Below are 24,129 nucleotides of genomic sequence, written 5' to 3' on the forward strand. Positions count from 1 at the left end.
ATGTGATATGATAAAAAGACGCATTTATAAGATAATCACATGTCTTTTTGTTGTCAACATGTTGTTTGACATTCACAAAATTGTTTGAGCAAAAATAATTACGTTAAGAACACTATTTCAGAATATTAAGACAATTTATCTTGATAATATTGATAAATACTCAAGATGATGTGACACTAAATGTCTCCAATAGTAAAATCATTATTTATGAAAATAAAGTTTCATATGTTGATATGAAATATGATATTACATACAAACATAATTATATGAATCAAACCAATAAATTATGATCAATTTTTCTGTTAATTGGTTTATGAGCAGGGACCAAATAGTTTTCATCTGATAATTTTGATGTGCAATATATGATTATTGAATATACTATGTTGCACAAAGATAGATTCTCCAAAAGATTGAGATATAGTTAGTTTGTCTAACATAAGGGGGAGATTAGAAGCAACACAAGAATTGTAAATACATCTATTAAATGTCCCTTCAGGATAAAGTCTATGACATGCATGAAGCATGATAGACTAATCAATTCTAAATAAAATAATCCTTGAAAAAGGGAAGGATCAAAGAATCAAAATGATCATAATAAGGAGACAATGTGCTCTTGGAGAGCCTACGACATAACACTTTATGAAACCTCATGAGAGGGGTAGCTACCTAAAAATAATGAAATGATAAGATCTCAATAAGTTTTGTCGTTTTGTGAATCGATACAAAATGGTATGTCATTGACGATATCTTTAATACAATAGCGCGCAATATTATAAAAGATTATGAGGATATAAATTTTATGTCGATTAAAGATGCTGATGTAGATTATTATCAAGTGAAAAATGAAATGATGTATCTTGGTAAGCATAAAGCTTATTTGACTTGCAATCTAGGCACTAGAATATATCATACATTTAATATTGGATGTTATCACTTGAAAAAATTAATATGAAAAGTCACGAAGGATTCAAAATCTAAAGTATGTGGAAGCTTTTGGAGAACTTGTTTATAATCTTTATAAGGATTCAATTGATTCAAAATGTATGAAGCATATACAACTATTGTTATGCAAGTTGATAACTAGAATTGAAACTCTTGAAAGGTTTTCAAAAGACAATAGATTATTTGCTTAAAGAAGTTAAAGTAAGTAGCTTGCAGAAATATTTGATCTTGAAAGGAAAATTCATAAAACCAGATAGAAGAAATCATATTTCGTCAAGGTTTTTCTACACTCATAAGCTCCCAAGAATGGTGATATCAACATGCAAGAGGTCTGTTCAAGTAATATTATTGTTGATTTATTCACCAAGTCTCTACCAACTACATATTTCAAAAAGATGTGCACAAGCTTGGAAAACGAAGATTCTAGTCTCTGAATTGATGTTCTCATAAGGGGGAGTTAATACGTGATGTACTCTTTTTCCCTCACAAGGTTTTTTTCCCATTGAATTTTTCTTGTAAGGTTTTTAATGAGGCATTCATAATGCGTATTATTAGATATGTGTACTCTTTTTCCTTCACTAGATTTTTTTTCCACTGGATTTTATCTAGTAAGATTTTAACGAGGCACATAATCTACCGACATTCAAGGGGGAGTATTATAAATAATTTGTATTATAGTGAATGTCTAATTATGTGGAGTCCTTGTAGGATATGGTTAGGAATCCTATTTGGGGACCAAATAAGGTTTTTTCTATAAATAAAGGATTTTCCTTCATTGTAAATAAGATTCGAGGAAGATCAATGAATCCTTAATATACTTCAAGATGAATAAGAAATCTTTCTCTTCTTCATACTTTATTCGTTTTCTAATTTCATATAGTTTCATAACAATTTAGAATTTTTTGATAAAACTAACTTCTAATCTTATAAAATTTTATTTTCCTATTTTAAATCTAAAAAATAAAAAAAATATAATCTTAAATTCACTTGAACTTTAAAAATCTCTTTCCTACACAAACTTTAATTCTTATAAACTATATACCAATATTTATTCTACCTATAATAACATTAAAAAATAAAAACATACAAACATAAGCAGAAAAATTTAAAATAAAAATACAAATAAAATATATGGATGTTTCAAGTTTAAAATTAATGGACGTACATCGAAAAAATAAGACCATTTAAAATAAATAAATCCATTTCAAATAAGTTTAAAATAGATCTGAGGGTAAATAAGAATTTTATTATTAAGTTAAATAATATAATATTCAAAAATTAAGTCAAGTCATACTAAAGCCAAAAAGAGTCTGTGCTAAAACTACGGGACTCGAGGGTGCCTAACACCTTCCCCTCGGTAAACAAAATATTCCTTACCCGAATTTCTAGTTCGCAGACCAATAAAAATAAAGTCAAATTTACTTTTAATTAGGGATTTAAATAGGTGACTTGAAACACCAAAACTTAATATCCAAGTGGCGACTCTGAATAATAATTATCTCTTTTTCAAAATGTCACTTTAATTGGAAAAACTCTTTTTATTTCAAAACAATGAATAAAACTCTTTTTCTTTCAAAACAATGAATCAAATTGTAAGGAAAAAAGGGGGCATGACATTCTTGAACAAAAAAATGAGAGAACAATGGCGAAAAACTCGAGAGAAAAAGAAATAATTTTGGCTAAAAAACTAGAAAAGAAAAAGTAGATAATGAGAGTTTTTTGTCTTCTTTTACACAGATAGGGGCGTAATATTAATTCAATGGGGTCTGATTTGAAAAATAAAATGAAAGAAGTTACTTATATTATGATATATTTTATTTGTTTAAATATTAACATATTGATATTTTTCTAATTATTTTTAAGTATTATATTTTTACTAATTATGTTAAGAAATTTGACTATAATTCACTAATTTTTCCCCTAAAAGAAAGGACTCATACGCTCAATTGTCTGAACAGTCATTTCACATGGACTGTCAAAAAACTTTGCTTATCATAAAATATGGATTACTCGAATTTGCAATCTCCAAGTTATGAATAAGAGATATTTACTACCCTAACAATTTCCTTTAATTCATGATTAAATATCTCAAAATTAATCACACGTGATTTCATAAAATATGGATTACTCATACGCGTTGGTTATTTTTTAGTAAAATCAAAACAAAATCAAATAGTATCGATTTTCAAATTTTAAAAATCAAATCTAATTAAACTAAACCAAATATCAAATTATTAATCAATTTAATTTAAATTGTGATTCGATTTGATTATTAATCATAACCATAAACAACCCCAAGTACAAACTATAAATATTGAAGTGTAAAAATAACCTTACGAGCGAAAACCACGTCTTAATTGATGGAATAAGTTTTTGTCTCCGTTATAAAAGCTTTGAGTAATTCCCATCTAAGGTTCAAGGGAACGTTTAGTAATAGATAAAGATCAAGTTATTATGTGTATTAATTTTTGTATGACTATATTATGTTTTGATAGGTAAACACAAATTAAATTATTTATGTATAAAATTAATATAATATTTGATTAATAATTTTACAATTTACATAACTAATATATGATTAAGAGAGTATAGATTATTTCATACACGATACTCATGCAAAGCATTATTATTTTAAAAAGTAAAATAATCAATACATACATAACTACTTATCACATGAAATAATATATAATTTTCACATATAACTAATAATTATATTACTAATACTTTTATGATCTCAGCAGCTTACCGAACAAACCCCAAAAGAAATGAACATACAAAATTTATGTATGTACAAATAATTTATTGCAATTAAAAACTATTCCATATGATGTGATCCTCAATCGTATTTTTATGTATGTACAAAACTTAATCCATGTATGTGGTAGAATCTTATCCAAAAACTGTGGATAATAGTTATGTATAGGGATATGTAGTCTGCTTGGCTAAAAGTAGATAGAAATCAAATCACATGAAATGCCTATGTGCTATGTTTTAATTTCTACTTATGTCAATTCTCAATGGAAAATACTAGCCTGCGCAGGCAACATATTTTTTATGACCATCGCCGTCAAATTGACTTCCACCCCTCAATTCTGGTTAAAAAGCTGTGACCTACAGTTTTTTGCATTTTCCTAAAAGAATTATCCAAAGGCAAAACTAGTATAGAATATATAAAAATAATATATTAAATAAAGTGTACGAAAATTTATATTATTAAGAGTTAATTATATTATATCATTTCCAAATTATAAAAAAAAAATTAAGTTAGACCAAAAAATTAGATATATTTTAAAATGTTATAATACATCACGTTTTGGGTTTCAGATACATCTATCAATGTATTGATACATTATATCTAGTATTCGGATATATCATTTAATATTTTGATATATCGCATAAAGTAATGTATCCAATCATACATCATTGTAAAGTGATTTATCTAAAAGTAATATCATAAATAAGTTCTCAAAAAAATCACTTTTTGATTTTAATTTTATTTTCCTCACAAGACAACATTGATAAATTGTCTCTAATAATAATCTCACATAAAATTTTTGATTGAATTTGTGTTATCGTTGAAATGCATCGATGTATTCTATTTTAGCTTGCAACTTTAGTTGACAGTGTATTAGATATGTTTTCTTTTCTTTTGATTAAAGCAGTTTAGAGAGTCGAAAATATTTGATTTAAAGATAAGTTATGTTCGAATTAATTATGAGGGGATTAGTTATGTGAAGATTATTTTTTATTATATTTAATTTATCAAATATAGATGACATAATTTCTGAAAACAAATTGCTACTTTACAAAAACACACTCTAAAAATAAGTTGGTTTAAGGGATTGACTTTACAAAAACACACTCTAAAAATAAGTTGGTTTAAGGGATTCTTCTTATGAAACATGCGCATTATGGATACATCATTAAAAATCTTACAAGGTTAACTTAATAGGACAAAAAAATTGAGGGAAAAAGAGTACATCACGTATTAACTCACCCTTATAAAAACATCAATCCACAAACTTGAATCTTTGTTTTCCAAGCTTGTGCATAATCTTCTTGACAGTTATAATTGGTAGAGACTTGATGAACAAATCATCTTTAGTGTTACATGAACAAACCTGTAGCTTGTTGATATCGTCATTCTTAGGAGCTCATGAGTGTAGAAAAACTTTGACGAAATATGTTTCCTTCTATCCCTTCTATAAATCTTCCCTTCATGATCAAAGATTTTTACAAATTTCTTACTTCAACTTCTTTAAGCAAATAATCTATTGCCTTATGAAAAATCTTTAAGAGTCATCAACTTGAATAAAAATACTTGTACATGCTTTATGCATTTGAAATCTATTTAATCCTTATGAGGATGATAAATAAGTTTTTTTCAAAAACTTGTATTACTTTAGATTTTGAACTCATTGGATAGTTCTCATATCAATTTTTTCCAGTGATAACATTCAATATTAGATGTATGATATTCTCTAATACCTAGATTGCAAGTCAATAAGCTTTACACTTACCAAGATGTCCTATTTCACTTTTCACTTGATAATTATTTCTACACCAGCATGCTTTAATAGATGTAGAATTCGTATCCTTACAATCTTTTATAATATCATTTTTGCATTAATTCACAATATGAATTAACTATATCATTTTATTGTATTAAAGATATCGTCAACTATATCATTTTTGCATTAATTCACAATATGACATAACTTATTGAGATCCATCACTTTATTAATTTTAGGTACATACCCCTCTCACGAGGTTTCATGAAGTGTTATGTCGTAAGCTCTTCAACAACACATTGTCTTCTTATTGCGATCATTTGGATTCTTTGATCTTCCTCCTTTTTCAAAGATTATTTTATTAGAATTGATTTGTCTATCATACTCCATGCATATGGTAGACTCTATCCTTAAGGGACATTCAATATGAGTATTTACAACTCTTGTGTTGCTTTCAATCTCCCCCTTATGTTAGACAAACTAATATATCTCAATCTTTTGGAGAATTTATCTTTGTGTATCATTGTATATTCATTGAGTATATACTATATACCAAAATATTCAAATGAAAAATATTTAGTCGCTGACAATAAATCAATTGAAAGAAAATCTGATCATATTTTATTGGTTTGATGCGTACAATTACTTTTGTATGCGGTATCATATTTCAGATCAACCCATGGAGCTTTATATTCACAAGCAATGATTTTACTATCTCAAACATTTAATGTCACAACATCTTGAGTATTTATCAATATTATCAAGATAAATTGTCTTAATTACATATTCTGAAAGTTGTGCTCTTAACTCAATTATTTTGCACAAACAATTACGCGAATATCTAATTGCAAATTGACACAAATGCACATGTGATTATTTATAGACGCATCTTTTATCGTATCACATGATAGGTGAACAATCCTATATTCACCTTTAATACTTTTCAGAATTTATTAGGGATTTAATCTCAACATTAGTTGATCCAATCAACTTGTCATAAGAACAAACAACAAAAAGAATTCTTGAAGAATCTTCGAATTCTTCAATGTATGTCTGTTACCCAGTATGCACATCTTTGGGATGATCAAAATATTCGTGCCAAAATATCATGTGCATTTGCTTTAGTAAATTTCTAATTTATTATTATATAAGTAAAGTTCTATTTTATTACTTCGGTAGTAATTTTTACACTTATTTCTTCTCAGTTACTCTACTTCGTCTAGAGGTGAGTCGTGATCTCATCACTGAATGGACTACTCCGATTATCAGAAAATTGTGTTTGTAATCATATTATTTATGTCAATACTTTTGCCAACATGTATCAAGTTGCGAGATAACAATATGCATACATGAGACCATCTAGAAGAAACATTTATTAGGACCATTAAGTATCTAAACAATTCACTAAGTGAATGAATAGGTCCACAAGTATTTGTATACGTTGCTAGAACGCATGGGATTCAATTTCAACTTTCGTTTATGATGGTCTCACAATTAACTTGCCTTGCTAACAAGCAGTAGAAGAAAATTCACCATTTAAAAGAATTTTAGGTTTTTCCATGGATGTCCATTTTAATTTTTCATAATTCGTCTAAGCATTATAGACTAATGATGTCCCAGACGATCATCTCATATTAAAAAAAGTATTGGAATTAGTAAACTTCTAATTTAACATAGAATGTGCCTCAATTGCACTAATTCTTGTCCAATACAAGGCTGAAGATAAAGTATGAAACTTTTCTATAATACATGCCTTCTTAGAGACATTCTTGGTGATACCACATCATTGACCAAAGGTCGCAATTATTCTCACGCCTAGCATGGTGATTTACACCTCATTCACTCTAGATAATGGATCTATATCTTTAAAATTTATCAAAAGTTCTCTGTAATGATCCTCTTAGTCGTTTTAGAAATTTCAACCATTATTTTTATATTGACCTTTTTAGTAGATTTTATATTTAATTTATATGACTTATAAGAATGAGTGACATGATTTTTAGATTTAATAAAAGATTGTTTTGTTGCTAATAATTAAAAAAAAAAGAAATTAATTCAATGAATAAATAAAATAAAATAAAAAGAAAAGGGGCGAAGTGCCCTAACTTTTTAAAAGCCTGTGACGGCTCAAACGAAGAAGAAAAAAACCAGAAAGAATACGCAGAAAAGAAAAAAAAAAGAGGAGCAAAATCAATATTTTTATCTCAAGGCGTCAAGGTAATTATTTTCATCCTTTCTATTAAGTTTTTGATGTAATTAGGAGTAGATTTTTAAGTCAAAACGTGTATAATTTACACTAATATGTGAAACTAGTTTTTGATTTCGTGTACATGTGCACATGTTATTTACATATAATTATGGACTAGAGGGTATTAAATGAATTATTATTGTTGATGGATGAAACAATATATGTATAGAAGATAATTGTTATGATGATTAATACTTTTAATTCGTTAAGAGATAGATAGGAAATTGAAGTGGGTTACTGTAGGTTTGTAAAGAAAAAAGGATTTGTGAGTTTGTTTTGAAAGTTAATGGTAATGGGTGGGTACTAAATATATAGGAATTTAATGTGTGACATATAGATTCTGAAAATTTGTTGGGGTTTAATTTTCTTTAAATCTTCTTATAATTATTATGAAATTTGTCAAAGTGATAGTGTCATAACTAGTTATAGATATGTAATTGGGTTTTTTTAGAAATTATTGATGGTGTTCCCCTTGAAAGTATGTCAAGATTTCCAATGGAATATTGATATGCCGTCAATAGCCATTTTGGGATAATAATTGGACAATTATATTATATGGAAACTATTAGGGTTGTAGTGTTTGGAGAAATTATGACTTAACTCTTGACTTGAAATTTAAGAAATATGAGATTTGACATATTAGCTAGAATCAGGATTGAGAAACTTTATTATAAATTTGGATAAATTGTCGGGTCAAAGTTAAACAAATAGTAATATGAGTGTTGTAAGATTTGAACTCTTATTGTGGTTATTGATTTGAATAGATTGTATTGGTTTGAAAGTACAACAAAGGAGGAAGGCTAAAGTCCCGAAGTGATTGTTCGATAAATTGAGGCAAGTGGATTTCTAAACTCTTGTTAAGTGTATGAAATGCGTGTATGTCTTTGTGGTATATGTTGGGAGTAACGAGATTGGTGATGGGTTGACTTGTCCACATTGATTAATTCTAATGATGAAAAGAATGGGGATAACAAAAAGGCAATGTGATTAATTGTTATGTGTGTAGTGTTGAGAAAGAGTTGAAGGCTTGTTGAATCATTATTGATGTAACTTCATGTTTGTGTGGTTGTGAACTGTGTGATGTTATGAAAATGGTCATCTCCTCATTATTTGTGTGAACTTATCATCTGCATTATTCTGACGCATTGGTTGTAACAAGTGTTATGTGCTTTGAGAAAGAATGGGTACTTAAGAGGATGTACCATTTCGAGGGACGTATCGCGCGCCGCGATGGATACTATATTTTGAGGGACGTATCGCGCGACGCGATGGTTACTATTATCAAGGGTCGTGTCGTGCGCCGCGACAGATGCATGGACAGATATGTCCCCCATGGGTCCCGGACTGAGAGACAGCGGGTGTGTATCACTAGGTCAGACATGCATCATTATACTTGACATTGCATTCCATTGCATTGCACATACTTATCATTAGTGAACTTGATATCATATTTTGCTGATCTTCTGATTGCCTTTCTGCGAAACTTGTGATTGATCAATATTGAGCATGTTATTGCGGATATGTAATTCGTTGAAGTGTTGTTGTTGAGGATATGTAAATTGTCTAAGTGTTGTTGTTGAGCTACGTGCTATGTAAATTGTGAGCTGTTAGGTTGGGTTGATTTTAATGCAGGTTGTAGTTGTGGAGGTTTGGTTGGGGGTGGTAGGAGTACCCGTATTTCATCCCCTTAGCTGTGTTTAGCCGTTTACTTGCTGAGTACCGTGTGGTTTGGTACTCACCCCTTGCTTCTACAAATTTTTGTAGGTTATGAGCCTGGATTTTTGTTGTACTTGTCATTCTCTTCTTTTCTGAGGCTTCTTGAAGATTTGTCAGGTAGTTGTTTCCATCGCAGCAGACTTTCTTCTCCTTAATTATGATTTTGTTCTATTCTAGAAACAAGTTCATTAGAGACTTGAGTTTTTCTTTTGAATCAATTGTAATACTTTAGAGGCTTGTACACGTAACTATCAGGTTTTGGGGGTTTTATTAAGTTACTTATCTTTATTTCCGCACTTTATTGTAATGGTTGAGTTTTAGGCTGACTTGTCTTGTTGGGATAAGACGAGTGCCATCACGCCCATTTTTGGGTCGTGACATTCTCATTCTTCATGAATGGAACACAAACATGCGAGTATATCAATCTTTTTTTTTCTACGATAGTCATCTTAATTAACAAAGTAACATCTCCTGATAGATTAATGTGATACATACCATCACCAACGTTGGTTCCGTTAATCACACAAATAGAATACTACAAGCTTAATTTAAAAGATTAGAGGCTCATGTTAATAACGTGTGTTATTTGTAGTTTTGATGATATAACAAACTTGGGGACCTTGTGAAGGGACCTGATTCATTGTGTTATAAACTCTTAACTACCAAGCTGGAAAGACGTACAAGTGGTTGGTGCATAGTCTCCAACTCATGACAAGACAAACCCCAGGACCTTGTAAAGGGACCTGGTTCTTGGATCGACACACTTCTCACTGTCAGGCTGAAAAAGTATAAAAAATTGGTCCACAATCTCCAACAGTGACAGAAATGGCAGACGCGACAGAAATCTCAGCCAATGACATTGCTTTAAGATTGTGACTATTCTACATGAACATAACATCTAATAGTCACAATCTTTAATTTCTGCAACTTGAAAACATCTCAAGAATTCTTGCAAAAGTTTAGCAAAAGAAGTCAAGAAGTATTTCAAGATCAACTCAAAATTAGAAAGAGCATGAAGCTTAGAAGTCTTAAGAGTATTTCTTCTGAACGTATATTGTAATTATGTTCCTAAACTTATAAAGGAATCAGATTGTTTTGGTTTGTTAAAAAGTCTAAGTTAGTTGTGTCCAACTTATTTAGTGGTCAACCTGCGTGTTGCTTACTAAGTTGTGTAGTGATGATAGCTTAGTGGGCAGAGTTAAATCTGCTTAGGTTCTTCAAGCAATAGAGTTGTTGCTTGGTTGTGAGATTAATAACTTCTCCTCACTTGGTTGTAATCGGGTTTCACTTTTGTTTGGAAAGATTAGTGAAAACGATTGAAAATCCTGTGTGATAGGTCGTGGTTTTACTCCCTTGAGCAAAAAGGTTTCCATGTAACCTACTTGTGCTGTTTTCTGTCTTTACTTACTCTTCGTTCTTACTTCGAGTGTGTCAAGGGACCTGGACCGTTGATTGTAGTGAATGCATGTATTCTAACAACGTGTCAAGAATACGTGATAAACAAGAAGAAGAATAAAGTAGGGAGAAGAGAAAAAACTTCTTATTCATCTTGAAGTATATTCAGAATTTACAAATCTTCTTTACAATGAAGAAAAACCCTTTTATTTATAGGGAAAAACCTAACTTTGTCTCCAAGTAAGATTCTTAATCATATCTTAAAAATTCCACATAATTAGATATTAATTATAACACAAATATGTTTACAATAATTCTTTTATTTTTTTTTTACATTTTTAAAAGTTATTCGTGATTAGTATTTCACTCACAAATAAAGTTAACTTATTCCCGTCATAATAAACCCTTGCAGTCTACAAATTAAGCTCTTAATCCCTTTGTCGACAGTAGACTTCAAGTGAGAGGTGAGATTTAAACACGCAATCACTAACTCATTTAAAATATTTGAAACTCATTTAAAAAGTCTAAAATTACAAGGGTACAGCAATCTATATATTAAATTATTCAAAATATATTTTTAATTATTTTGTGTTGCTTATATATACAGTACGCATGCCCTGCGAGTGAGTTAAAAGAATTTACAGGAATAAATAAGTAGATTTAGTTAGAAAAAAACGTCAGGTAGAAAAATTTAGGAGAAGAAATTGATTTCTAATTAGTGAGTGGTAATTATGACGCTTAAATTAGATAACGAACATAAATATAACGATAAAGTTGAATGTCAAAAAATAATATATCAAAAAAATATATATACAACGAAGGAGTAAAATAAAAATGTATGTAACTTCTTTTTCTTGATTTGCAGCAACTTATATTCTCATTTTTGTAAAAAATATCTGTACTTTTATCTTATAAAAATATTTTGCTCGTAATGATATTAGATAAACATTGGACAAGTAAAGGATACTGCGTGAAATTTTAAGTATGTAAATGGAATATAATGAGAAAGAAGTTGAAAAGAAATTTTTTATTTTATCCTGTTTTAATTGTATTATTTTAAACAGATAGAGTATTTACATATAATAACCATTTTTGTGAAATTTGAAATGAACATATTCTATTTAATTTCTATAAAAATAGAAAAAATGTTTTCAAAGATATTTTAGCTCAAATGCAGTGAATTAAAATATTTATGAAAATCCCAATATTTAATTACTTAAGTGGTATAGAGCATTTAGAAAAGGAAAGCATAACAACAACAAAGCAACAGTCGAAGCACATAAAAACAAGGCTTAAGTCATCTACAACCACTTAAAGTTGTCCACATATTTCATTTAGGCACTTTATCTAAGACATGTTTCAATTAAACACCTTTTTTAGTTAAAAAAAAATATCTATCGAACATATTTTGACAATCAACTAAAAATAAAGATGGTGTGTCATACACTCGCGGCTGACACGGCATGGTAGCTAATAAAAAAGAGACATTTGACATTGGGCCCAGAAAAACACAATTAAATAAATTAAAACTATTTTTTGAGAAAAAAAAAATAAAAAAGAGCAACCTTCCCTTTTCTTCTTCTTCTTCCCACAACCACTCCCACCCAACCCCAACTTTAAATTCTACATTTTTTTACCAAAAGATACAAAATCGAATCACATTTCGAATAACCATTTTCACTTTGACGTTTTTTCTTTTAATTTGAAATTATATGTTTTTTTTCCGATCAACCCACCTACCCCTCTCCTTGAATCTAATTCAATATTAGAAATGATATTTCTTCCAATCACACTTTTTCTTAATCATTAATTAAGATTTGTTAAAATTGAAAAATAATAATAACAAGTTTTTGTCCAAAAAAATCTATTCATATCTTTTTTCATCATAATTAATAGGACTTCGTCAAGATATTTGAAACTTAAATCAACATAAGAAAGAAAAAGGAAACGCAGAAGAAGAACGATAGAGGGTGAGAGAAAGAGAGAGGTGGAGGTGGTGGTGTGTAGTGTAGTGTGCGTATGTAAAAAAAATTATGAAAAATGGTGGAAGAATAGTTGCAGCAATATTGGGGAAGAAGATGTATGTTTCTTCTTTTTTTTTTGTTAATTTTTTTTAAAAATTAAATTAGGTGTAAAAGTTAATGAAAAAAAAGAAAATATATTATTTTTCATAACTTAACGCGCTCAAAGAAAGTGAACTACACATTTTTTGCCATGTCAGCATTTTGTGTTTAATGGAAATGATTTTTGAACAAATAAGGAGTTCAATCGGCATATGGATGAGTTAAGGTGTCTAAGTGAATTTTGCGGACAACTTTAAGTGGCTGCACATGACTTAAGCCTAAAAACAAAGAAAGGGTAATATATATATATATATATATATATATATATATATATATATATATATATATATATATATGTATTTTTTTTCTTATTATATAAGAGACAATTAGTGTTGAAGCAAGAACGTCTTTGTCAACGTGTCTGCTTCAGCGTTTTTTTGAAAAAAGAAATTCAAATATGCCCCTAAACTATTTGAAAAGGTCTAGATATATTCCCGTTAAAAGTTTAACTCACTTATGTCATTATCGTCCAACTTTTGGCATAGATATGTCCTTATGAGCGTTAGCTGGTCTGCTGGACATATCCAACTCATTTTTTCATTTCTTTAAATGTGATGTGGAATTGTAATGAGATTTTGCCCTTACTACATAACATCTATATGAAAATGGAAATAGATCAAATATGACCCTAAAAAATTTAGACCCATCAACACCTAATCCATCCCCTAAATCAACCTCTATTTTGAATAAACTATCCGAACCATTTTTAGCAATTTTTTATTTAAATTTTTATTTTTTTTGATAAATCTCGAAAATGAGTAATTGATTAATAAAACAAATAATATTATAAAATTAATACCAAAAGTTCACAAATAAATATAGTAATCTTAAATTCAACAACTTTTTAACAATTTTTATTTTTTTGATAAATCACAAAAATGAGTATTTGATTAATCAAAATTATGAAAAAATATATATAAAATTAACGCCAAAAATTTACAACCTTAAATTCAACTATCTCAACAATTATTTTTTATTTTTATTTTTTTGGTAAACCTCGAAAATGAGTAATTGATTGATCAAAAATATAAAAAAAAACTATAAAATTGTAAATAATTGTTGAAATTTTTAAATTTGAGGTTACAATATTTAATTGTGAATTTTTGGCGTTAATTTTATATATTTTTTAAATTTTTTATTAATCAATTACTCATTTTCAAAATTTACTAAAAATATTAAAGAAAAAACTATTGAAATTGTTGAATTTGAGGCTAATATATTTATTTGTGAATTTTTGGCGTAATTTTATTTTTCAAATTTTTCCTTTTTTACTAACAAATTACTTATTTCGAGATTTGTCGAAAAAATATAAAAAAAAAAATTGTTGAGATTGTTGATTTTAAGGTTACTATATTTATTTGTGATTTTTGCCGTTAGTTTTATATATTTTTTCATATTTTTTCTATTTTTTATTAATCTATTACTTATTTTCAGGATTTACCAAAAAATAAAAATTTAAACAAAATTATTGAAGATGAGTCGAATAGTTTATTCAAAAGGGGTTCATTTCTGGATCGAATTAGATGTCTATGGGTTTGAATTTTTTAGGTGTATAACTTATCCCTTTCCATTTTCATGTATATGACATACGATAAGGTCAAAATGACATGACTATTCCATGTGACATTTAAAGAAATGAAAAATAAGTTGGATATATCTAGCATGCCAACTAACGCCAATAAGAGTATATTTATGTCAAAAGTTAGCCAGCGAGAGCATGATTGAGCTAAACTTTAAACGAGATATATTTGACTCTTTTTTTCCTTAATTTAATTAGAGTATAATTGTTTTTTGAAATTATGAAATCCTTTTTAGCTAAGACTTTTGAAATTGACTTCAATTTGTTTGAAAATTCAAAAATTTTATTTCTTTTGTTCTATTTTAAGTTAATTAATTTATAATTTTGAAAAAATTATAGAATTCTTTTTAGCTATGACTTTTAGTATTTTGTCAACTTGCCTGTTTCAACATGTTTCTGTAAAAAAAAATATATCTTTTGTTCTACTTTAATTTAATTAGTGTATTTTTACATAACTATGAAATCCTTTTTAGTTATGACTTTTAAAATTGATGTGTCTCATTCAACATATTTCAAAAATTTAAAATATATTTCTTTTGTTCTACTTTAATTTTAACTGGTGTATAATTTTTTTGAAAGTATGGATCCTTTCTAACTGAGACTTGTAGTTTTAACTTCAAGATTTCACGTTGAAACATGCAGCCTTCGTCTACGTGTCTGCTTCATCGTGTTTCATTTTTTTTAAAAAAAAAATGACTCCCTCCGTTTCAAAAAGGATTGCCTAGTTTGATTTGAAACGGAGTACAAGAAAAGAAAGAAGATTTTCTAATCTTGTGGTTGTAAATTAAAGTAATGTCAAATGTACCAAAATATCCTTTAATCTTGTGGTCTTAAACATGCTGCGTGGAAAGCTAAAGTTAAATTGTTGTCAAAAAAAAAAGAGAAAGAGACATTCTTTTTTGAAACAAACTAAAAAGAAAATAGGGATATTCTTTTTGAAACGGAGAAGTACCTTTTTTCTACAATAATTTAATTAGTGTATAATTTTTTTAAAATTATAAAATCTGATTTGGTTATAACTTTTAGTTTTAAATTATATTATTTTGTTATTGGTTTATTATTTTGAATGTCTACTTTAATTATAGACATATTGATAGACTTCTCCACAATAAATTTATACAAATAAAAAGTAAGTAACTACTTATATATTTAAAAATCATATTAAATTTATTCAACTTTCTAAATTCTACATATATTACATCAATTAAAATTAAAAAATATTAAATTCGTACTAGCATAGAAATCTATGTATAAAATTAATACTACTTCATATATATAAAGTATTCCAAACTACAACCAAACCTAACTAACCGTTGTAAAACTAGACAACCAATTATTACTAATTTCATATACTAATCTATGATATTCATAACCCTCTAACCTAATTAATGTTATGTGATCCAAAGACAAGAGTATTTGCTGATTACAGTTATAATTCGTATTCCCTCAGTTCATTTAAGTATATTTGTTGAAAATATTGATTGAAATGAGTATATTATTATATTAACGTTTAATAAAAAAATCTTATTATATTTAATGTAACAAGTAAAAATGAAATTTTTAACATCTGTGTAAATATAAAAGCAAGTGGATTATATTGTGTGGAATACCGAGCTAGCTTAGAACAATAAATAATGCAGTGATTTTACATGTTAAAATCTGGGGTTGACCCTAAAAGGACAGCCAGTAGATGACTAATAAAACAAAGAAAGAAACAAACAAACAAATACAGTGTTGAAACTCACTGCCAATTTATTTAACTTTTACAGTATATAGTCTGCTCTGCATATTTACCTGGAAAGACCATTACATTCTGTATCCTTTCAGATATCCTACACCCTTCCTATGTCCAATTTTTTGGTTTCTCCGATTTCATGATCGGTACTCATATTGAAAGTTCGATTAAATATGAATTTACGTAAAAAAAAAAATGAATTGTACTAACAAAGATAATTTTATACTCAAGAAGAAATTCAAACTCGAGATCTCCTAATTAAAAGATGAAGAGTATTTATCACTCTAACACGACCATTGTCATCCCATTTCATACATCCTTCTTTCATTTTGTTCTTTTCTTCTTCCCGCTGCTCTTTGACCTACCTATTAATAAACATTTGTCATTTCTACACTTTCTTGACTCTTTCCATATATAGACATTTTCACTCTCACATTATTATTGTAAATGTTTGTGTAGTGAAAAGAGTAATAGAAACTAAAATATTGGTAAAAGATAACTTGAATAAATTAACATCACATCAAAATTTAAACCAAAGTATTATATTTTATGTGACTTTTGTTTTTTGGTTTATTATTTAAACTATATGCGCAAATTTTAATCAACTTCTTAAAATATTTTTTTGATCATATGAGAAATTATATCTTATAAAGTAGTTTTAAGGATTGTTTGATAAAATGTATAAAATAATATAAAATAGTGTGTATTAGTTATGTTGAATGAACTTGAACCAAGGATCTTTCGGAAATTGCCTCTCTACCTTTCAAGATAGTAACAAAGTCTATGTACAATCGCCAAACCGATTTAGTAAAATTACACTGAATATATTATTATTGTTATTTTAATGTTGGATTAGTTATTCTCAAATTATTTAGGTTAGCGTTATTCTTTATCACCTGTTTAATACATTCCTCATCAACTGTTTAATATGTTGTATGGTAAAAATAGGGTGTAACTTAATAGAAATGCAATTGAATAGTCGGTAATAAAAATAGTGTTGGTATTTGCCAATGTCATAGTTCACTATATTGAAGGAGAAAAAATATTGTATAGGGTATTAGTTACTCCATTTGTTCACTTTTATTTGTCATATTATGCTCTTTGAAAGTTAATTTGATTAATTTTCAAAAATAAATCAAATCATATTAATTCGATATTTTAAACAAAAAATTACATATTAAAAAACTATATGAAAAGAGTACTATAAATTATAATGTTAAAATAATATATCTTAAAATGTTAGTAAAACATATTATATTTTTACTTTAAAATAAAAATCATGACAAAAAATAACGAACAAAGAGATTACATATATTGATAGAGTGAAATTTTTATTCTCCATAAGCTAAATTAAAACCAAAAGGGGTACTCTAACACAAACAATTAAAATGTACAAAGAAATTACAATTATCGCCAACCCAAAGGCCAAAACCCAATCTTCCTTTCTCTTATTGTCACACAACCTAACATCAATCCATGCTTCTTCTCTGTCTTGTAATTATTATTTTTTTCCAATAACAAGCTAAGACAGACAAAGAAAAACTAGAAAGTTTTTCCTTGGCTTAGGAGAAAAGATTGTACTTTCCAATAAATCATTGATATGTCGTATTGTGCTGACAATAGTATAATATTCCATGTGGAATTTTTTTTTTTGGGGTCTAATAAAACAATAAGAAGTATTTGCTAAAGTATACGAGCGTATTTGAATTGATTTAAAATAACTTAAAAAGTATTTGTCAAATAAAAAAAGACGTGTGAAATCTAAAATGACGACGAAAAGTGAATAGAAATGAAGTGAGTATTAGCAAAGAAAATGAAACCATGCTCGATATCCTCGGGAAAGAAAACCCATAAAGAAGAGATTCTTTAATGAAAAAGGATTTGTTCCTTTGATTTTACAAAGATAAGTTGATGAAAGAGGATAACCAATAAAAAAAAAAGATCATCCATCAATACTAGCTACTTTCTCATGGCCTAGTTTTAATTGTTTGATATTAATTTTGACATATTTTTAAAATAGAACATAAAAGGAGATGGATATACCTCTAAGCATTCAAATATTATTTAGTGGTATCCTTTGTTATATTTTTGTTTTTAATTGTGATATGCTATATTCAAATATTATTTTACGGTATTCTTTAGTTCTTTGAGTTTTAAATTCAATATTCGTTACTTGTTTTGAATTTGTATTGTGTAAGACTTATTCGAAGAAAGTGTTCCTTGGTAAAAAAAAAATAAATTAAAATTCAAGCTAAAACTTTTTGATTAAGCAAGGAACAACTCTAAATACATAGGTATCTATTTTGAATTAAACTTGATTTGAATTGACATATTCATAATAGCTTATCTTCCATGAGCTCTCACTGAAGTGATAGGGTTGAAATAAGTTTGGGGTGTTTATTTGAATGTATTCGTATGATTTTCTTTTAAATTTTAGTTTTCTTGGATAAATTATTTTTTAATTTTATAAACTGAACCAATAAAGGTGAACATATTTTTCTAGTATATTGAATGTGCAAAGTAAAAAAATTTAAAATTTATTATTATAACATAAATAACTTTTAATTATTATTAAATTCAATATCAATATATACTTAAAGGATATTTAAATGACCACTAAATAATTTATTAGTACACTTTTAATAGTTATAATATTTTTTAAGAGGAAAGGGTCTAAAATCCCTCCAATCTATATTTGAAATATCAAATACACAATTTTATTTTACGGATGTTCTATTACTTCTGAACATCATATTCTCTTATTTCTACACACTTAATTGTTGATCTCAACACATTTATCAAACAAATATTTTAACATGATTGCACGCTTTGGCTCCCCCACTTCTTAAACTCTTAATTCCTGCCCACCCCACCCACCCACACATTCTCCTCCTAAAACATTAAAGACCCAAATATATATATATATATATATATATATATATATATATATATATATATATATATATATATTCGCCTTTTCATCTCCTTCGACATTTGCATATATATTTCTATTGATGATTGAAGGATTTTGTTGTGTTTCAATTTGATACCGTAGTTTACAATTAATTTAGTAAAAGGTTAGTTTTTTACCTTATTTCGAGTTTTTGCTTTATCCTTTACGGTTTCTGTAGATTCGTGAAATTAAGAGCGACATTGCGTCTGATTGATCTTTACAAAGCTTATTCAAGTTTTATTACATTTTTGATTAATTTCATGAAAGTTCAAACTAGAGATCTGAATAAAAAATTAGAACAGATTACAAACCCATTCAAAATTTAAAGTAGAAATTAACATAAACAATTAAATCCTACTCTCTTTTTTTGAGAAAATTGTGATTTTTTTTTATAAAAGGAACAAGGGCTAATGGTGGAGACGAAGAAACAATAGTTTATTTAATGGTGGAGAAGATATTCGTTGGAGAAAGAAAATTTTCGTCAAAATTTAAGATGTTCTCACCTTCTAACGCGCTTAGAGGAGGTGTTCTCACCTACTATGACATATTAGCGTTTTAAGTATGTAAAAAATAGAGAAATAAGGATAATAGAATACTAAAAATTTTGGATACAAAATAGAAGAATTTTAGACCATTGTCTATATTTTTAAACAGGAAAGTATTAGTAGTAACAAACATTATTATTGATGTTTATAGAAACTAATAAATAAAGAGTGAGAAGAATTTCACCAATACATTTAAACTAAATTGACAACAAAACTATCGATTTAACTTTAACAAAGCATCAAAACATATTGAAATTTGAACTAGTTTTTTTTTATAGGAAATAAGCTTAAAAAGAAAAACTAAGCTAGAACTACACAGGTATTTGAGTATGAGGAGTTAAAAGGAAGCTAAGGAAGGGCCTGGCTCTTCCCCCAAGATAGAGTGAGTTGATACACGCAAACCCATTGGGTGGTAGCAAGCTGTTTTCTTCTCACCCATCATCAATCGCTTCTTTTTCACACTGATGCAAATCTTTTCTCTTCTCTTGGGGGGTTTTGATCTTTCAATTACTTACCAGCCAACATGCGCACACAAGTAAACGTTGAAGAATCATCATTACCCACATTGTAATTTTCACCATTACTATTACTACTGCTGCTGCCGCCGTTTCTTCCTGCTGCCGCCGTTTCTTCATTCTCATCATTACTGTTGGAAGAGGAAGAGTTTATTATGCCACCTCCAACTATAGGATTAGGCTCTGTTAAGTATTTACCATCACGAGGTGGTGAGAAAATCACTGGCATGTATTCTTCAGCTTCACATGGGAATTTCGAGTTTTTGAAATGATCTTTCAATGCTTCGATTCCCTAATCCAAACACATAATTACTACTTTCAGGTCTCAACAAAAATAGATCATTTTTATCCTTATTAATTGTTATCAAATTTATTTGTAATTAAAACAAGTAAATATTAATCAATCACTAATTCCAATACAAATGAATGAAAGGATAAAATTTAAAATTAGTCTTGAAAACTGAACAAAAATTAAACTAATATGAATGGGAGAGAGTAGTAAACCAAATTCATGTTCATAACTCATGCAAGTATTTTCGTTGTTCATTTTTATTTATCCACTACATATTAAAAATATAAAATATTCATTTTTATTGTCTAGTTGAAAAAGAAACAGACAATTTAATTACTTAATTCTTAATTCATCATCATTAATATGTCAAGTTAACAAGTACTAAATAATAAAAATGAACGGAGACTAATTTTTGATTATGTGGAGAGATAATTGAAAAAAAATGTTCACTGTCAATTTTTCAAACTTGACACTCATCTTCCGAGAAAATTTCAGAAGATGAGGCCAATCGTATAACGAAATGCTATTTTGAAAAAAGAAAAAAAATAATTATTGCATAAGAAAATGAATCTTTGAGGGGAAGGAACCTACCTGCAATCTAGCATAAGTAACTTGGCATATTTTTCTGGAGTTGAAAACTTCCCAATTTTGAAGATGAAAAGCCTTGTACAGTCTCAACGTTGCTTGCGGTGAAGTCATGTTCACAAATCCATATCCCACATTGCACTTGTTACTAACAAAAATCCATAAATCATCAATTAGAAGCAAAAAAAAGAATACTCAGTGAAATAAATAAAAATGGAATGTTTTAGAAGATTACATGAAATCGATAGGAAGATAAACAAAATCATAAGAGGATTTTGGCTGATCATCGCCGTCGGCAATCTGCTCGTTACAGTGAATGCAGTGGTTGTCCAGCATGTTCAGCAGCAGCTTCTGACTGCACACCAGACCCCAAATATATGTCAGTCAAATTATACCAAATACTATTTTTTTTTCTTTAAAATGTTTGATCTAAAACCAAAATCATCTCATGTAACTAGCAGACCAAAGGAAACATGATAAATTGCCAGTATTTTCAGAATTTATGTAACATAAAGTGATGAAAACAAACGGAATCAGAATAATATGTGCTTTTATATATGTATATAAAGAGGGCAACAAAATGAAGACGAATTTAACCTGTACTTGTTTGGTATGTTTTTGATCATGACAGTAGTTCTGGAATCTCTGCAATTTGATTCCATAATGGCATCTTCTTTAATTAGAAAACGAGGGTCATAATCTTTTGCCTGCTTTGATGACCAGCCCATCTTCCATGGCCTGCTGCTGCTGCTATTTGCTTGTTGTTGGAACAGTTTTTGTGGACGTTTTGGAGAACAACTTGTAACACTGCTACTACTTGCACTAATGCTGTGGTGATTGCTTTTTCTGGCATTCTTGTTCTTCCCAATCCTAACATTACTATTATTTGATACACACAAAGAAGCGAATGATTCTTGAACTGAACCACCAGTCCCTGAACTCTCACTTCCGCTACATCCACTAGGGTTTCCTTTAACATAATTTGATTTCTGATTTTGGGATGGTGAAGTGTTGTATACCGGCGCTATTCTTGGTGGAGAGTAATTATTGTTGAATTTGGTAGGGGAAGAATACTGAAAACCTTTGGAGAAGCGTCTGCTGTTATTTCCACCTGGCCTGCTGAATTCAATCAGCAATGGCTGCCCATTTAAATCATAACCATTCATCTCCATCAACGCCCTTGATGCATCTCTAACGTCGTAAAACTCCACAAATCTTTGATGCTTCTTCATTGGTGTCTCTCTCAATTCCTTCACATGCCCTATTCGAACCCCAAAAAAAAAAATTACACGAATCGAACAAATCAACCAGAATCACAAAACATATAAAGGAATAAGAAACATACCAAAAGCTTGAAATAAATGAAAAAGAGAATCAGCAGAAGTCTGAGGAGACAAATTGAAAATCACAAGTGTGCCTTGATTATTCCCTTCAACAAGAGCGGAAGTGACCGGAAAAGTAAACTGAGCCCAAACAGCTTTACCAGCAATGAGTCCACGCGCCGTCGGCGGTGGAACTGGTGGAATAGAATTTTGATTTTCAATGAACTCATAATAATGCCTCCTTAAACGCATCTGTTGCTGCATGTGCTGCTGTTGAATCTCCATTAACGCCGTCTGGGCGTTCCTTAAATCATAGAAATGAACCGTTACAATCCCTTCTCTTACCCTTCCCATTTGCACAGCCCTTACATCCCCAAATACTTCTAACTCCCTTCGAATAATCGATTCACTCACATCAACCGGAACCATACATAACAATAAAGTTCTTGTAGACATTGAACTTGGTGGTGGTAAAATAGGCGTAGGTACCGGTGGGTTAGCGCTAAGATACGCCGGCCGGAGTAACGGCACTGGTGCAACGTCAGCGTACGGCGGCGGTGGATGAGGAGGAGGAGGACATGAAAAAGGGTAGTAAAATTGATTGGGAAAAACAGGCAAAAAATTATTGTTAAATGGATAGGTTGGTGTAAATTCTTGAGCTCTAGGATCAAGATTTCCATGAATGATACCATTGTTCTCCATTCTACTAGAGATTGGTTTTTTCTCTAGTTGCAAATGAGGAAGAAGATAAATACTGTGTTGTTTTTTGTTTTGTTTCTCTCTCTAGAGTAGTCTATGAGCAGAGTCTATAGAGTGGAGTGTTGTCCATGTACATACAATACAATACACAGAGAGTGAGAGAGAGAGGAGAAAATAAATTGAAGAATGTTAAAAAGGAACAAAATGAGACTAGTAATGCACGACAATCTTCTCAACTAAATTTGCAAACAAGTGTCTTGGGAGTCACAATTATATTTACCCAAAATGCCCCCATTATCATTTTTCTAAATTAATAGTATTTCTTTTTTCAAATAGTGAATTTGTGAAGTATTATATAGTCGAAAAATATTTAAAACTATATTTTTTATTGTTATTAATTTTATCTTTTAGAATATATGATAAAAAGGAATAAATATGTAAAAAGTTAATTTTAGAATTTAATTAATTCAAATAACGAAAAAAGCTTCAAAAATTGAGTTAATAGGAAATAAAAAGAATTTGTAGTACTTCAACTACGATCACTTCATTTAGAGTATTAAATTAATATTATTTCTAATGAAAATGTCAATGTAATGTAAAAACTGACAGCATTTTTTTTCCAAGATACTTCATAGTAGTTTTCATTTATTTTTTCTTTAATGCCCTTTAAGAAACTTGAAATAATATCTGTATTTTTACTGAATTTTTATTTATTTATGTTTTTAGATATATTTTATAAAGTAAAATTGAAAGGGTAAGATGGAAAAATTAAAGTAGTTTTACCTCGATTTTGTAAATTGACTACTATTTTGTAATAATCATATAAGTGCTAATAATGTCAAGTTAATTTATTTATTAATATTTTTTATTTTAAAATAAGTGATATTTTATTTTCTTTTTTTTGACTAAAATAAAAAAAATTTGTCTATATAATCAAGAATACAGTGATGATGTTCTTTTAATTTTATC

General features: G+C 28.7%; 1 protein-coding gene across 3 annotated transcripts; it reads right to left on the bottom strand.

The window, feature by feature from the left end:
- Positions 1-19,863: 19,863 nt before the first annotated feature.
- On the bottom strand, positions 19,864-23,372 carry LOC101250017 (protein terminal ear1 homolog). 3 transcript variants are annotated; one of them, XM_010322649.4, is made up of 6 exons: positions 22,485-23,372; positions 21,737-22,400; positions 21,375-21,494; positions 21,146-21,287; positions 20,461-20,554; positions 19,864-20,393 (listed from the first exon to the last, which is right to left on the bottom strand). In XM_010322649.4, the coding sequence occupies exons 1-6, from the start codon at positions 23,161-23,163 to the stop codon at positions 20,251-20,253; spliced, it is 1,842 nt and encodes a 613-aa protein (XP_010320951.2). In that variant the 5' UTR covers positions 23,164-23,372; the 3' UTR covers positions 19,864-20,250. The 3 variants fall into 3 exon arrangements, with proteins under 3 accessions (XP_010320951.2, XP_004239491.2, XP_025886890.2); XM_004239443.5 differs by having other exon boundaries at positions 19,864-20,554; XM_026031105.2 differs by lacking the exon at positions 20,461-20,554 and having other exon boundaries at positions 20,236-20,393; positions 22,485-23,310.
- Between the last annotated feature and the right edge of the window lie 757 nt (positions 23,373-24,129).

Source organism: Solanum lycopersicum, chromosome 5, assembly GCF_036512215.1.
Source record: "Solanum lycopersicum chromosome 5, SLM_r2.1".
NCBI lineage: Eukaryota > Viridiplantae > Streptophyta > Magnoliopsida > Solanales > Solanaceae > Solanum > Solanum lycopersicum.